The sequence below is a fragment of the Callorhinus ursinus genome, unplaced genomic scaffold, assembly GCF_003265705.2.
Source record: "Callorhinus ursinus isolate GAN/ISIS: 27379988/994484 unplaced genomic scaffold, GSC_fseal_2.0 scaffold100, whole genome shotgun sequence".
NCBI lineage: Eukaryota > Metazoa > Chordata > Mammalia > Carnivora > Otariidae > Callorhinus > Callorhinus ursinus.
The window spans coordinates 1,679,165-1,692,230 of NW_027397162.1; the positions used below are offsets into that span (position 1 = coordinate 1,679,165).

Below are 13,066 nucleotides of genomic sequence, written 5' to 3' on the forward strand. Positions count from 1 at the left end.
CTGGGAGACCTAGAGATAAAGATGGGGGGGGAGACAGGCTGGGAGACAGGAAACCTTGGGGGCCCACTCGAAGCAGAGAGAGGGCTACAAGGGCAGGGCACGGGACAGGGGCAAATGGTGGTGGCAAGAGGGAGATATGGCCAAGACCGCGCATGGCCCCAGGACGGACGACCCTAGGAGACGGTACTGACGCCCGGGAGGGCATGACTCCCGCAAATGGACACCCAGACACCCAGCAGAGCAGGAGACCGAGGCACAGGAGCCAGGCGGAGCTGAGAAGTCGGCGAGGCAGAGGGTCCCAGGCGGTGGTCAGACGAGGTGAGGGCAGCAGACACCGCCACGGGGCACTGGCCTCAAGGCTTTGGGCAGCTTCTTCCAGCCAAGGGGCAGATGGCCCCCGCCCTTCCCACACCCAGGGGAGGTTTCCCAACCCTTGTACCTGGCCCCACAGGGACACAGAGTCCCTGATTGTCCCTGACAGGCTCTTCGGCCTCCGTGTCGAACTGTACTAGCTCAAAGGGGGACAGCATCTGAGTGGAGGGTAGGGAAGTGTCAGTAGAGGTCCTGTGGGCTCAGCCTCAATCAGGGCCACTGTCCCACCCAACCCACTCACTCGAAGCAAGCAGCTTATCTTGCCCAGGGCCCCACAGCGCCCTGGGTAGTTGACGAAGCCAATGTTGCCTTCTGTAGAGCCATAGCTTTCCAAGATCCGAATGGGGCCAAAGCGCTGCTGGAAGGACTTCCATACCTCTGCCCGGAGTCCGTTGCCCATTGCCAAGCGGACTGTATGTGTCCGGTCCTCTGGTCGCTGCAGGGGCATCCCGAGAAGGGTGAACAGGAGTGTGCCCTGGAACCCTTACCTACGAAGGCCATCTCTTGGTCTTTACCTGAGGAATTACCTGGGAGGTGATGGGGGGGGGCATCTATACCTAGGTAGTCTACCAAGGGTTCTCACTTGAGAGTAGTTACCTGGAGTCTGTACTTGGAGGGTTACCTACAGAGGTTACCTGGGGGTAAGTTACCTAAAAGCCTTACCTGAAGGGATACCTAGGGGGTGACTGGAGGCCTTATCCAGGGCTTACCTAGAGGAAATATCTGGGATCTTATGTAGGGTAGTACCTGGAACTTTTACCTGGGGGGAGGTTACCTGGAGGGGTTACTTAGGGGCCTTTAACTGGAGGTAAACTGGGGAGTGACTTGAAGTTTCACCTTGGGGAGACACCTGGGGGCCTCACCTGGAGGTAGTTACCTGAAGCATTTTACCTGTGATCCATACCTCATTGCTGATAAGTTCACATCTAGTGAGCTTACCCCGAATCACCCTTTGTTCTAGGCACTTTATATATGTTTTATTCTCACAAATAGCCCCTGTGAGGATAACAGACCCTCATTTTCCAAATGAGGACACTGAGGCTGAGAGAGATGAAGTCACCTGCCCAAGGTAGCACCGCTGATCATCATAGGGGCCGTGACTGGAAACCTTGTGTGGGCTGCGCTAACTGTGGCTATTGCCTGGGGTGTTTTACCTAAGGGACCTTGCTTGAGTCCTGTACCTGGATCTCTCTGAAACCTTTACCTGAGATGACATCTAGGGTCATATCTGAGGTGTTCACCACGGAGCCCTAATCTCAGCCCCTCACCTGTGGAGTATTACACAGGTACCGCAGGACCTCACCCACATACAGGATCACAGTCACACCATGCTGCCGACAGTCATCCCAGAAGTGGGAAGCGGAGAACTTGGGGGCCAGGACACAGGTTGCTCCTGAGTGGGGAGAGGAAAGGGTTTCAGGTCATGCTTCCATGCCACGGTGACAAGCTGCTTTGATCACCTAACCGTGGCCCTTTAGAGCACAGGGTTTGGAGCTCATCTGTGTGTCCCTGACCCAGCTAGGACTGCCCACATGAGAAGACCGTAGGTGGGCGTGGGTTTGAATCCTCTCTTCAGAATGTGTACCAAGCTCAATGCTTGGTACAAAGTGAGCACTGCTAAATAAGGGCTATGAATATTAATCATTCTTGATTATGATAAATCTTTTATGAATGTCTAGCTGGGCAGATAGATAGTAGGTGGACGAGTGGGCAGATGGATTGGTGGTGGCATAGATGGATGGGTGGGTGAGGAGGTAGGTTAGTAGATGGGTGCATGAGTTGGTGGAAGGATGTCTCGAAGGATGGACACATGGATTAATAAATTTTACAGGCCACTACTTATCACTCCAGGAAAGTGACCCTTTTTTAGCTCATCACCTCCTCTGCAGCTGGCTTTGTGGAAAGCACTCTCCCTACCTCAACCCTAACCCTCAACAAAACCATGCAAGCTAAATATTACGATCCCTGCACCCAAAGAGACAATTGCTTGTGTGCCTGGTGAGGTAGCAAGTGTGTGTCTTCAGAAATAGAGCAAGGCTGTATTTTTGGCAGGGACGTAAAATACAATGCCTTCTATGTGAAAATGGATGCTGGTCTTGAAAGTGACAACTTTGTTTGCAACCCCTGATGAAATGCCTGATTCAGGAAAGGTCTTCAAGAGCTGGTAAAATCAGGGGGAAGGTTGACAGGGAGTTTTCCAATTAAAGCCCCCCCGGTGTGTAGATTTGTCTAATTGCCCCATTGTACACCCGAAACTGATGTAACATGTCAACTGTACATACATACATACAGCTCCCCAATTCATCTTAGCCTCTCTAAGGTAGGGTAACAGTTATGAGCTGCCTTCAGTGTGATGTATTAGGAAGTATAATGCATCCCACCAAGGTTCTTGCCACCAATAATTGAACTGAATCTAACGTCTCTAGGGGAAATTTCCAGTCTAACAAGAAATGCAGGGGAAAGAGGAGCAGAGAACAAACAAGCAAGTACAGTGAGGGGACTTTAACTGTAAAAAACAAAACAAAACAAAAAACAATTAGACATGTCACTGGGGGAATTCAAACATGACCTGTGCATCAGATGATATTAGAGTTACTGTTAATTTTGTCAGACGTGATATCACCATGGTGACAGTTCTTAAGTCCTTGTATGTTAGAGATACATACTGAATACTTACAAGCAAAAAGATACAGTGTCTAGGATTTGTTCTAAAATAATTGAGAAATAAAGAGGGGAATACATATGAAATAAGATTGGCAACGTGTTAACAATTGTCCAGGGTGGGTGGGGATATGTGAGACATCATCAAACTATTTTCTCTACTTTTGCTGTACTGTGTATGTTTGAAAGCAAAATGCTGATGGTGGCTGAAGCTGGATGGTGGGTACATGAGAATTCATGTAGAAATATTTAGAAATTTGTATGTTTTTCAAAGTTTTTTTTATAAAAACTCGAGAGGAAAATACTGGAGAGTTCCCAGTCTGAATTTCTAGTCAGGTGTCCAGGAAGATAGCCCAGTGGAATGCTTGGTGAACACCTAACCCTCGCTGACTATCCCAGCACTCCTATCAGCTTGTCACCTTCCGACAACAGCAAAGCCATTAGGGACTAAGTGACCAAGTCTCTGCCCAAGTAGCCTTGGGGTCTGCTGCTGTGTGTCCTTTGTCAAAGGTAAGAACTTCGGTGCTGGGTAACCTGTGGGGCCTTGTACCCTGAAAGCTCCACCCTGTGGAGTCTGGAGGTCCCGTGGATTGGAGGGGTCTTCAGAAAAGGGCTTACCGAGCTCCAGGCAGCTGAGGACCCCAAGGATAAACCCCATCACATGGTACAGAGGCAAGACTGTGTAGACCACGTCATCAGATGTGACCCCACCCAGGGACAGCATCTTGCACATCTGCAGCAGTCGCTCGTGCGTGACAATGGCCGGCTTTGGGAGCCCTGGGGAATGGAGTGGGAAGGGTAGGTGGTGAAAGGCCAGCACGTAGGAGTGGGTCTCCGTGGTCAGGGGCTTGAGGATCTTAGGAGGTGTTCAAGTATGGGGATTTGTGGGTGGGCTCGGGGAAGAAAAATTGGATTTGGGGTTCAGAGGGTAAATTCCAAAGCTCAGTTAGGGTTTCAGTGGCTGTTTACTGGGCAGAGGCAAGGTTCTGGTACTGACCAGTCAAAACACATTGGGGGTCAGAGTTCAGGCCAGGTGTCACAATCAAAGGGTAGGATGGGTTTCAGAGGTCAAGTTTGAGGCACATGTCAAGCTTGGGGTTAGGGCAGCATTAGGGTTCAGAGGTCAGGGCTGGGGTTGCTGGGCACCCTCACCAGTGGTCCCTGAGGTGTAGATAAACAGGGCAGGGCTCTGTGGTGTGATCCCAGCACGTAGGTCAGTGGGCACGGGGTCGGTGGGTGCAACATCAAGAGCAGGCCCCAGAGCCCCCACTCCTGGTGTTGGGGAGGAATGGCTGAGGTAGAAGCATCGGACGTTCTCTGCCTGCAGCTTGGGAAGTACCTCTTCCAGGTTCTCCCGGAGGTCTGCAGGGACAGGTCAGAAGAGAAATTGGGGAAAGGCCCACATTTGAGGTCAGGAGGGGAGACCCGAGACCCAAAGATAAAGCCCCATAGTTAGTATTTGTTGGCAAAAAGGATTAAAACAGGGGCGCCTGGATGGCTCAGTCAGTCAGGCTGAGCCAACTCTTAGTTTCAGCTCAGGTCATGGTCTCAGGGTCCTGGGATTGAACCCTGAGAGCACTGCATGGGGCTCTGCGCTCAGGGGGGAGCCTGCTCAAGGGTTCTCTCTCCCTCTTCCTTGGCCCCTACCCCCGCTCACTCTCGAACATAAATAAATCTTTTTTAAAAAAGATTTTATTTGACAGAGAGAGAGAGAGCACAAGCAGGAGAAGCAGGCACCCCACTGAGCACAGAGCCTGATGCGGGACTCAGTCCCAGGACCCTGGGATCATGACCTGAGCTGAAGGCAGAGGCTTAACCCACTGAGCCACCCAGGCGCCCTAAAGTAAATAAATAAATCTTAAAAAAAAAAAAAAGGATCGAAACAAACATGGAAAAAAAAAACCTCTGGTGCCCCCAAAATTACTTTCCAGCAATTGAGCTTTGACTATAATTGCCTGTGAGGGTAGGTAGGAAGCAAGGATGTCCTTGCCTAGCCCTCCAGCAGGACCCCCTGGCCTCTTCTAGCCTCTAGGTTCCTCACCTGGGTCCACCACCAGCAGCCGAGCCCCAGAGCTCAGCACTGAGTGCACCAGGGGCGCTCCCCGGCCATGTGGATTGATCCAGGCCACTGGGCAGCCCAGCTTGGCCAGCCCCAGCCACAAACCCAAGGCCGGAATTGTCTGGGCGTCCAGCACCAGGAAGGCGGCCGACTCCCCGCCAAGCAAGCCCGTGAGGCCGCCCAGCTCGGCCTTCAGGGCCCACACTGCCTGGCATGCCCTGTCGTCCAGCTCCCTGAAGGTGACTGAGCGGCTCCCTGGCCCCTTCCACACCAAGGGCGTGTGACCCGGCTGTGTTCGTGCTCGTCGCTCGAAGGTATCCACAAAGGTGTCGGGCGGGCGGCGTCTCATGCGCGCTCTGACAACCAGGCCCAGGCGGAGGATCCCGGCGATATAGGCCATATCTGCAGGCAGCCAGCGTAGCCCCGGGGGCGGCCGTGCGGGCAGCAGAGCCAGCGTGAGCGCCGCAGCTGCCAGACTCAGCCAGTGGGGCCTCCAGGGCCAGAGCCAGGGCCGCGCCAGCAGGGCCAGGCTGAGCAGCACGCAGAAGACAGAGTCTCCCAGGAGCCAGCGCAGTGCCAGGGCCACAGCCGCAGGCCATGCGGGCTGCCCCAGAGCCTGCAGCACCAACAGTAAAAAGGCTAGTCGCAGCCAAATGCCCATGGCACCCGCTCCCTCCTCGGGGAAGTGTCCAGACTGCTAGTAACTTCTGCCAGGGGCTGCCTGGCCCAGATCTCTGACCCTTAGTCCCGCCCCACCCCCACCCCCACCCCCACCCCCTGACGGTGGCCCTGGAGGTGTGGACAGCAATGCTTCTGGCCTCAGGACTCCACCCCCCAGCCCTTTTTAACCCGACTTGTTTCACTGTGCCTACCTCTAGCCAGGTACGTGCCTGGCACTCTGCAAGTAGTTGAAGGAACAAATTCAGTGACTAAATTCAAACCCAGTTCTGACGTCCCCACCCCCACCCACATGCTGGGCTGAGTCGGCCCAACCCCCTGGCATCCACGGGGTTCAGGAGGCTAAACTCCCCCTGCCCGGAACGTGGGCAGGGCAGTCTCTCAGTGGTTGGCCTGGAAGCCTGAGCCCTTCACCTCTGGGAGGCAGTCACAGAGGGGAAGCTCAGAGGCGGTGCCATCGACCTGGGAGCCCGCAGGTCTTCAGCTCAAACCCCTCTCCACCTGCTCCAAATCTTTAAGACAGGGTGCCCAGGGTCAGGTGCCGCCAATGCTCTGCAAGCAGAGGAGTGGCTGCTTTCTGGGCTGGCAGCCAAACTGATGCGGGGTCTTGTGACACTGGTTTGCTACCAGGGATCAGTACCTTCAGCCCCCTGGTTAGCAGCCCAAGGGGCCTGGCTGCTTCTCCCCTTTTGCCCTGCTCCCCCACCCCACGCTTCAGAACTTACCAGCCAGGGTGGGCATCCTGGAGCTCAGATCCCCACATGGCAGCCTGGCCTCAAAGACTCCCTAGACACCCTCCCCCCACCCAAGTAAGGTGCTCAATCATGCCCATTAGGATGGGGATGGGGAAGCCTAGAGTCCAAAGGGCCTTGAGATTCCTGCAGGAAGGGCCTTGAAGTCTGCATCTTTCCCACATATGGCTTCCCTCTTCCAGATGCACCTCAGGGCTGGCCTGTACCTCTCCCCATAGCACCAAGGGCTCTAGAAGAGTCAAGTGCCAGTCACATGGACATCCCACTTCCTCCTGGAGAACAGAGGCATGAGGGGCCAAGTGGATCATCCTGTCTCTGCCCAGGGAGCCCAGGAGGTTAGGGTTAGCTGCCCAGGGATGGGGGCACTGAGCCCCCAGGCCCACAACCATTCTGTGATGATGAGAAATGCACAGGTCTGGGAGCTCACAGCTTCCGAGTTTGGAACCCATGGCCCCAGTACTTTATTAGAGAGCGGGAGTCCCAAGGTCCTGTCCCAGTCCATGATGGGCCCACCTGAGCCCCCTAGACACCAGACTGAGGAAGGGGTACGGTGGGGAGCCAGGGATCATGCCCCGCTCGACGCTGGGGCAGAGGAGCAGCTCCAGAACCCACCCCACTCAAGCCACAAATCTTGGGCCTGGCCCAAGGGTCTCTGAGTTTAGGCTGGAGATGATCCAGTTCTCAGGGGTGATCAGGTCCCTGACCAAACCCAGCCCCAGCCTGCCACCGTCAGGAGGGTCTAAGTACGAGGGAGGAGAGGAGTAAGGCAGGCTGGACCCCTGGTCAGGTCTGGGGGAAAGGGCGGAAGCAGAGGGAAGGCCTGCGCTCTGGGGAAAGTGTGGTTTGGTGGTGGGAATGTGGTCCAGGCGTCTAGGCAGGGATGTTACCGGTCCCGCGGTGGTTGTGGCCTAGTTCCACGGGAGGTCCCTAACCCGGCAGAGGGTGGCCGACTGCGCGGGAGCGTGGTCAATCCTGCGGTGGGCGTAGCCAGGCCCAGGACTGGATCAGGGCGCGGGGTGCGCGGCCAGGTGGCGCTCGAGCAGCGCGCGGTGTGAGAAGACCTTGCCGCAGGCGGGGCAGGGCGCGCGCTCGGGCCGGTGCGTGCGCATGTGCACGTTGAGTGAGCTCTTCTGCGTGAAGCGCTTGGCGCAGACAGCGCATTGGAAGGCGCGCACGCCTGTGTGTGTGACCATATGCTTCAGCAGGTAGTCGCGCAGTGAGAAAGATCGCCAGCACACGGCGCACTGGTGGGGCTTCTCCCCTGTGGGCGACAGGGCATGCCGCGCACGTATGTCAGCTGGGAAGGGGCCCGCCCCGGGGAATCTTTGTCTGGCAGGGACTCCCTTCTCCTCCGGGACTGCCCATCAACCCGGAATCCCCCTGTCCATTAGGGACACTCCCTTCCTTCCCGGACTACCCCTCACTCCCGGACCTTCCTGCCCAACAGGGCCCATTCCCACTCCCACAGGATTTCCAGCCAAATCTTTGCTTTTCCTAACAACATCCAGTTCAGCCCTGCAAGCAGTCTTTGACATTCCACACCCCTGTCCTCCACCTGAGCCCCTAGGGAAAGCCCCACACACCCCACAACACACCCAGGACCTGCCAGCCACCACCTCAGGCCCTAGCTCCACAATCCCCACCGGTCCACCCTAGCACTCTCTGTCTCTCCCTCAGCCACTGCAGAGCACCTCCCAGACCAGCTGAGGTTTTTAGGGGACCTCTCCATGGTCTTCAAGGAGCTCCCCTTCCCTCCCTCTGCAGCTGCGGGGTCCCCACTATGCAGCCCCATCTCTGTCCTCCAGCGCTGATCAGGGCACGTCTCTGCCTACTCTGCACGCTTTCCCTAGGTCACCCTCCCTCATATCCAGTCCCAGCCACCGGACCCACAGCCAGCCAGAAGACCCAGGAGGCTCCCTGCAGCACTGCTCCCCAACCTGGCTATATATCCCTGCCAAGGCTCCTTTCCTCCTGATCATCCCAAGCTCCATCGCGGTGAGTAAAGGCTTCACTTCCAGCTTCCCAAAAGCTCTGGGCAAGTTCCTGCTCCTTAACCCGGCGGTAGGATTCCCCCCTGCACCACTACATCGAGGTAGGGGATGCAGGAGTGCCTGCTTCTCCATGTGGAGGGGCTTCCCCTCCCCCCTACACGTCGCACTTGGGGCTCAATTTCCAGGCTCCCCTGGGGTTATGAAAGAGCATCAGAACCGCATGAGTGCCTCCACCCCACTTGCCCAGTCCCCAGTCCCCCCTCAGGCTTGACTCTCCAATGACCAAGGGGCTCAGAGACCCATCCCGGCTCACCCGAGTGGATGAACATGTGCTTGGTGTAGTTTTTCCGCGAGCTGAACGTCTTGCGGCAGTGACTGCACTCATAGGCAGGTGGCTCGGCGGCACCCGGGGCTCGGGCAGGGGTGGCGGAGGGGGCCGCGGCGGGAGCGGCGGGCGGGGCCGGTGCCTCCCCGGGAGGCGCGCTGGGGGCCGCGTCTGGCTGGAGCGCGGGGTAGAAGGCGGAGGAGAGTGCAGGAGCAGGGCCGGAGGGCGCGGGAGGAGGTTGCGCAGGTGGCCCAGGAGCGCCCAGATGAAACGGGAAAAGCGAGACTGGGGGCCCCGGGGTCTTCACGCCGGGGACGCGGGATCCGGACAGGACGCAGTCAGGCGGAGCCGGGGTCTCGGTGGCACAGGCTTCCGCGGCGGTGCCATCCTCATCTTGCCAAGCGGACACGTAGCTCTCCGGGAACACGTCCTCGGCAGCCGACGCCCCCCTAAGGAAGTCCCTCCCGGCGCCGCCGTAGTCGGCGAGGCCGGCGGGTGCAGGCGGCTCCTCGCACGCGCTGTCAGGGGCGGCGGGGAGGAAGCCGGCGGCGCAGTCGGGGAAGGAAGGGGGCGCCTGGCCCTCTCCCGGGCCGCCGCCTTCGCCGTCCTCGCCGTCGGTTTCGTCATCGGTCTCCTCGTCGCCATCGCCGCCGTCGTCCGGGGGCGCCGGGAGGGCGGGGTCGACGTCCGACCCCTCGGCCTTGGTGGGCGCAGTGGGCGCGGGCAGCTGCAGGCGCGCTGGCTGGCGCTGCTTGCGGCTATGCGCGGCACCGGGGTGGCCCGGGGGCCGCGCGGCAAGCAGGTGGCGCAGGCGGTGGCGTAGCTGCGCGGGCGCAAGAGGTGGGGGCACCGGCGTGGGTAGGGGTGCGGGCGCGCCCGGGACCGGGGCGCGGGCGCGGGCAATGATCTGCGTGCATTCGTCTATGACCGTCTGGATGCGCAGCACCGACGCGGCCGTGAGCACCTGCAGGGCTTCGCCCTGTGCCACCACAAGCGAGCCGCTGTAGAGGAACTCGACGAGCTGGCGCACCGTCTGCGCGGGCACCACCGGCGGCACGCGGATCTCCGAGTGGCCGAGCAGCAGCTTGTCCTGGAAGAAGGGCGAGCCAGCAGCCAACACACAGCGGTGTGCACGCAGCGAAGCCTCGCGGATCCTCACAGTCACGTCGCAGAAGTGACCGCCCAGCCGCTGCCCGTTGAGAGTCTCGAGCAGCGAGCGGGAGAAGTTCTGCAGGTGTATGTGGTGCACCGCCTCTGCCGCCGCCATCTGCACTGGATGAGGGGGTGTGGGCGGGGAGAGGGAAGTCAGCCCGGGATCCACCCCCTCCCCCGCCCCGCTGTCCCTGTCACTTGAGCCCTTATTTCAGGACAAGGCCCGCGGGCGCACCACAACCCCAGGCTTTGCGAACCTCAGCCCCCTCGAGAAGGCCTCTGGCAGTTCTGTTCCCATACACAGGACACAGGACTCACCAAACACCACCCCGTCTCCAGGACCTCTGCAGCTCTACCTCTGAAGCCCCCAGGGCACCACCTGGAAGAAGGTGGGGAATACCAAAGCTCTGCCTCCCTCCCAGTCTTGCTTACTCCCCGGGGGAGGGTCCAGAGCTCAGCTTCCCCTACATGGGCCCACCCACCAACCCTTCGCCGAATTCCAAATCCAGAAACCTTCCCCAAGTACCCCTCCCAGGGGGCAGCTCTGTGGAGAAGACTGCAGGGGCCCCTTTACAGAACTGGCTGCCACACCTTACCCACTCCCTTTCCTGGCTGGCTGTGATTCCTCCCCAAGCAGCTTCTTTTTTGATCTTCCTTTGCCACATCCCCTAAGCCTGGAGCATCCAAGGTCCTGTGGAGACCCAGGTCTGTTGGCTTGGAATGGGGTTATGTTAACCAGTGTATACTGAGGTCTTCTTGGGGTGGGATGGCACGCCCTGCCTGCCTCCTGGACTAAGCGACTCAGGGTGTGCATAGTCACAAAGGGTTGAGAGTCAGTTGGGCACTAGCCTGGCAAGTGGTCTCTGGCCAACCCCAGCACCGCAGGTAGGGAGGTCCCTCTTGCAGCCTGGTGTTCTTGGAATCTCGATATGGCTTGTAGGGCACTGCGGTGTGGGTGTGGCATAGAGAGGGGGCTTGCGTGGATCGTGCAGGGTGTGTGATCGGGAGGGCAAAGGTGGTGCAGCAGCGGCCTCCGTATCAGCACGACTCTTGTCAAAATTCTGACCTCCTAATTCCACTTAATTTGCCCACCCTCAGACACTGGAAGGGAACTCCGGGAATCTGAGCGGCTCTGCTACTTCACCCGCCAAGCAGGCACCGTGCTCACTAGGACTCAGTGTTCCGTCTTTCAAACAAAGATGGGGTACCTGGCTCATCCTGCACCCAGCCCACACGCACCTCCAGTCTAGGGGAGCACAGTCGGGACACAGGACGCACCCTGACACCCACTCTCCACCAGCCCGGCTGAGGCTGGGTCACACAGCCCCGGAGCGCAGCCTCCCTTAACCTTCCGGGTCTAATGGGGTCTCAGACTCACCCCCCTCCGGTGCCTCACGCCCACATCGCCTTTCCTCTTTTGGGGCCAGCCCCTCCCTGTCTTGCGTGCGCCACATCTCACCCTGAGATCACTTCGCACTCCGCCACTGCCCCGGTACCTCCGGCCGAGGCTGATGGAGCCGTCTCCTTGGGATGCCCGCCCCCCGGCCTATTCCCCAGGCGACCGCCAGAGGGAGCCTGTTCAGACCTGACAGATCGGGACCCTCCTGGGCTCCGAGCCCTCCATGGCGATGAATTAATTCTTGGCAATTCTTCAAACAAGCCAAGTCTTTGCACGTGCCGTCACCTATGCCACAGGCCGTTCCCCGTCTTTATTCACCCACCGCCTAGAGAACTTCAAATCCGTGCCTGGGCGCCTGGGGCGCAAACCTGCGCATCGACCGGTCCCCTTAAGGCCGGCCTCTTCCGGCCCAGCCCCGCCCCGCTCCCGGTCTCTTCCCTCTCGGTCCAGACGCGGCGGGGCCTTCTCGGCGCCTCAGAACAAAGGCCCACGCCCCCGGCTATGGCGCCGCCTTCTGGCTGCCACGCCTTTGCCCTCGCCGCACGCGTCGCTCCAAGCACCCTCTCCCACGCGCCGCTCAACTGCTCGCGCCCTACCCTGAACCCAGAGGCCCTCTCTGAGACGCCCGGGCTGCACCCGCTCCAGACCCCGGCCAGCCAGCCTGGACTTCCCGCCGGCGCGCGGTCGCCAGAGCCAAGCCCCCACCCGGCAGCGCCCCCTCACGTCCACAGCGCGCGCTCCAAGCCTAGCGCCGGTGCCCCTCCCCTGGCACGCCCCGGCCTGCCCGGGGGCCCTGCAGCAGGGGGATGCCCGCCAGACCCCACCTCCGGCTCCTCCTCAGGCACGCGGCCGGGACGCGGCCCGCTCCCGCTCGGCGCCGACCAGGCCGCACTTTCGGGGGGCGACGCCGGCGGAACCGAAGTCTGCAGCCGCGGTGGGGTGGGGAAGCGCTAGGTCAGAGCACGCTTCCGGCGTTTCTATGGCGATCCGCCGCCGCGGCCGGGCCGCACTTCCTGCTCTCGTCAGAGTCGGAACTCAAGTCGCAGAGGCTCGGGCGGCGGGGCGGCGAGGAACGTCTGGGCCGCAGCACGCTTCCGGCGCGTTGCCCTAGGCACGCGGACGAGGCGGGGCCTGCGCCGTCCGCCTGGGGGCCACGCCCCCGCGCGCGCCCCGCGGGGCTGGCCCCGGAGCGCGCGCGCCGCCGCGGAGGCTGCGAGGGCCCAGGTAGGTCTCGGCAGGCCTGGACTGCGCTGCGACCCCCCGTCTCGGCCGGCTGCGCCGGCCCCAGGTGACGGCCCCCTGCGCGCAGCGTGAGTGGGACCGGCAGTAGGGCTTGTCCCTGGTCCGGGGGGCTGCGGCCCTGCGTGCAGGGCAGGGGCATCCCCGCAGCCCACCTCCCCGCCCGCCCGCGGCCACGAGCGGACCGAGGGAGCAGACACCACCCCAGCCGCCTCCGGCTCCCGCCTTGCGCCCCTGAGCCCGGGTCCCGGGGAGAAGCTGGAGGCAGCCTGTCTGTGCCGCCTGCCTCCCCCGCACACACGCCAGGCCCGCCTGCCCGGGGCGAGGAGTGGACAGCAGTGTGAATGGATCCGGAACGGAGTGCCTTCGCACGCCGCGCTCTGGGACACACCTCGGAACGGAAGGGCAGGGGTGAGACGGCTGGTGCGTCCGCCGGGG

General features: G+C 60.2%; 2 protein-coding genes across 13 annotated transcripts in view; both read right to left on the bottom strand.

The window, feature by feature from the left end:
* Positions 1-5,801, bottom strand: part of SLC27A5 (solute carrier family 27 member 5) — a 7,665-nt gene extending 1,864 nt beyond the window's left edge. The window contains exons 1-6 of one of the 2 annotated variants that reach the window (XM_073888985.1): positions 5,075-5,801; positions 4,186-4,395; positions 3,652-3,810; positions 1,641-1,765; positions 614-808; positions 440-530 (exon numbers count right to left, since the gene is read on the bottom strand). In XM_073888985.1, coding sequence (XP_073745086.1) covers positions 440-530; positions 614-808; positions 1,641-1,765; positions 3,652-3,810; positions 4,186-4,395; positions 5,075-5,753 — 1,459 coding nt within the window. In that variant the 5' untranslated portion in view covers positions 5,754-5,801. The remainder of the gene's footprint in view (positions 1-439; positions 531-613; positions 809-1,640; positions 1,766-3,651; positions 3,811-4,185; positions 4,396-5,074) is intronic. The other variant, XM_025848685.2, reaches the window with a different exon arrangement.
* Positions 5,802-5,895: 94 nt separating this feature from the next.
* On the bottom strand, positions 5,896-12,350 carry ZBTB45 (zinc finger and BTB domain containing 45). 11 transcript variants are annotated; one of them, XM_025849321.2, is made up of 5 exons: positions 12,214-12,319; positions 10,587-10,681; positions 10,309-10,369; positions 8,827-10,105; positions 5,896-7,783 (listed from the first exon to the last, which is right to left on the bottom strand). In XM_025849321.2, the coding sequence occupies exons 4-5, from the start codon at positions 10,103-10,105 to the stop codon at positions 7,527-7,529; spliced, it is 1,536 nt and encodes a 511-aa protein (XP_025705106.2). In that variant the 5' UTR covers positions 10,309-10,369; positions 10,587-10,681; positions 12,214-12,319; the 3' UTR covers positions 5,896-7,526. The 11 variants fall into 11 exon arrangements, with proteins under 11 accessions (XP_025705106.2, XP_025705097.2, XP_025705107.2 ...); XM_025849312.2 differs by lacking the exon at positions 12,214-12,319 and adding an exon at positions 11,576-12,207; XM_073888992.1 differs by having other exon boundaries at positions 5,897-7,783; positions 8,827-10,110; positions 12,214-12,350.
* Between the last annotated feature and the right edge of the window lie 716 nt (positions 12,351-13,066).

What these genes read in the sequence shown, in the direction of transcription:
- ZBTB45 (XM_025849311.2), bottom strand. Translation starts at nt 10,804, where the DNA reads ATGCACACCCTGAGTCGCTTAGTCCAGGAGGCAGGCAGGGCGTGCCAT. An exon ending in TGGAGACGGGGTGGTGTTTG is followed by an intron (nt 10,106 to 10,308) that starts GTGAGTCCTGTG and finishes CATCCAGTGCAG; the next exon opens with ATGGCGGCGGCAGAGGCGGT. An exon ending in GCACATGTTCATCCACTCGG is followed by an intron (nt 7,784 to 8,826) that starts GTGAGCCGGGAT and finishes TGTCGCCCACAG; the next exon opens with GGGAGAAGCCCCACCAGTGC.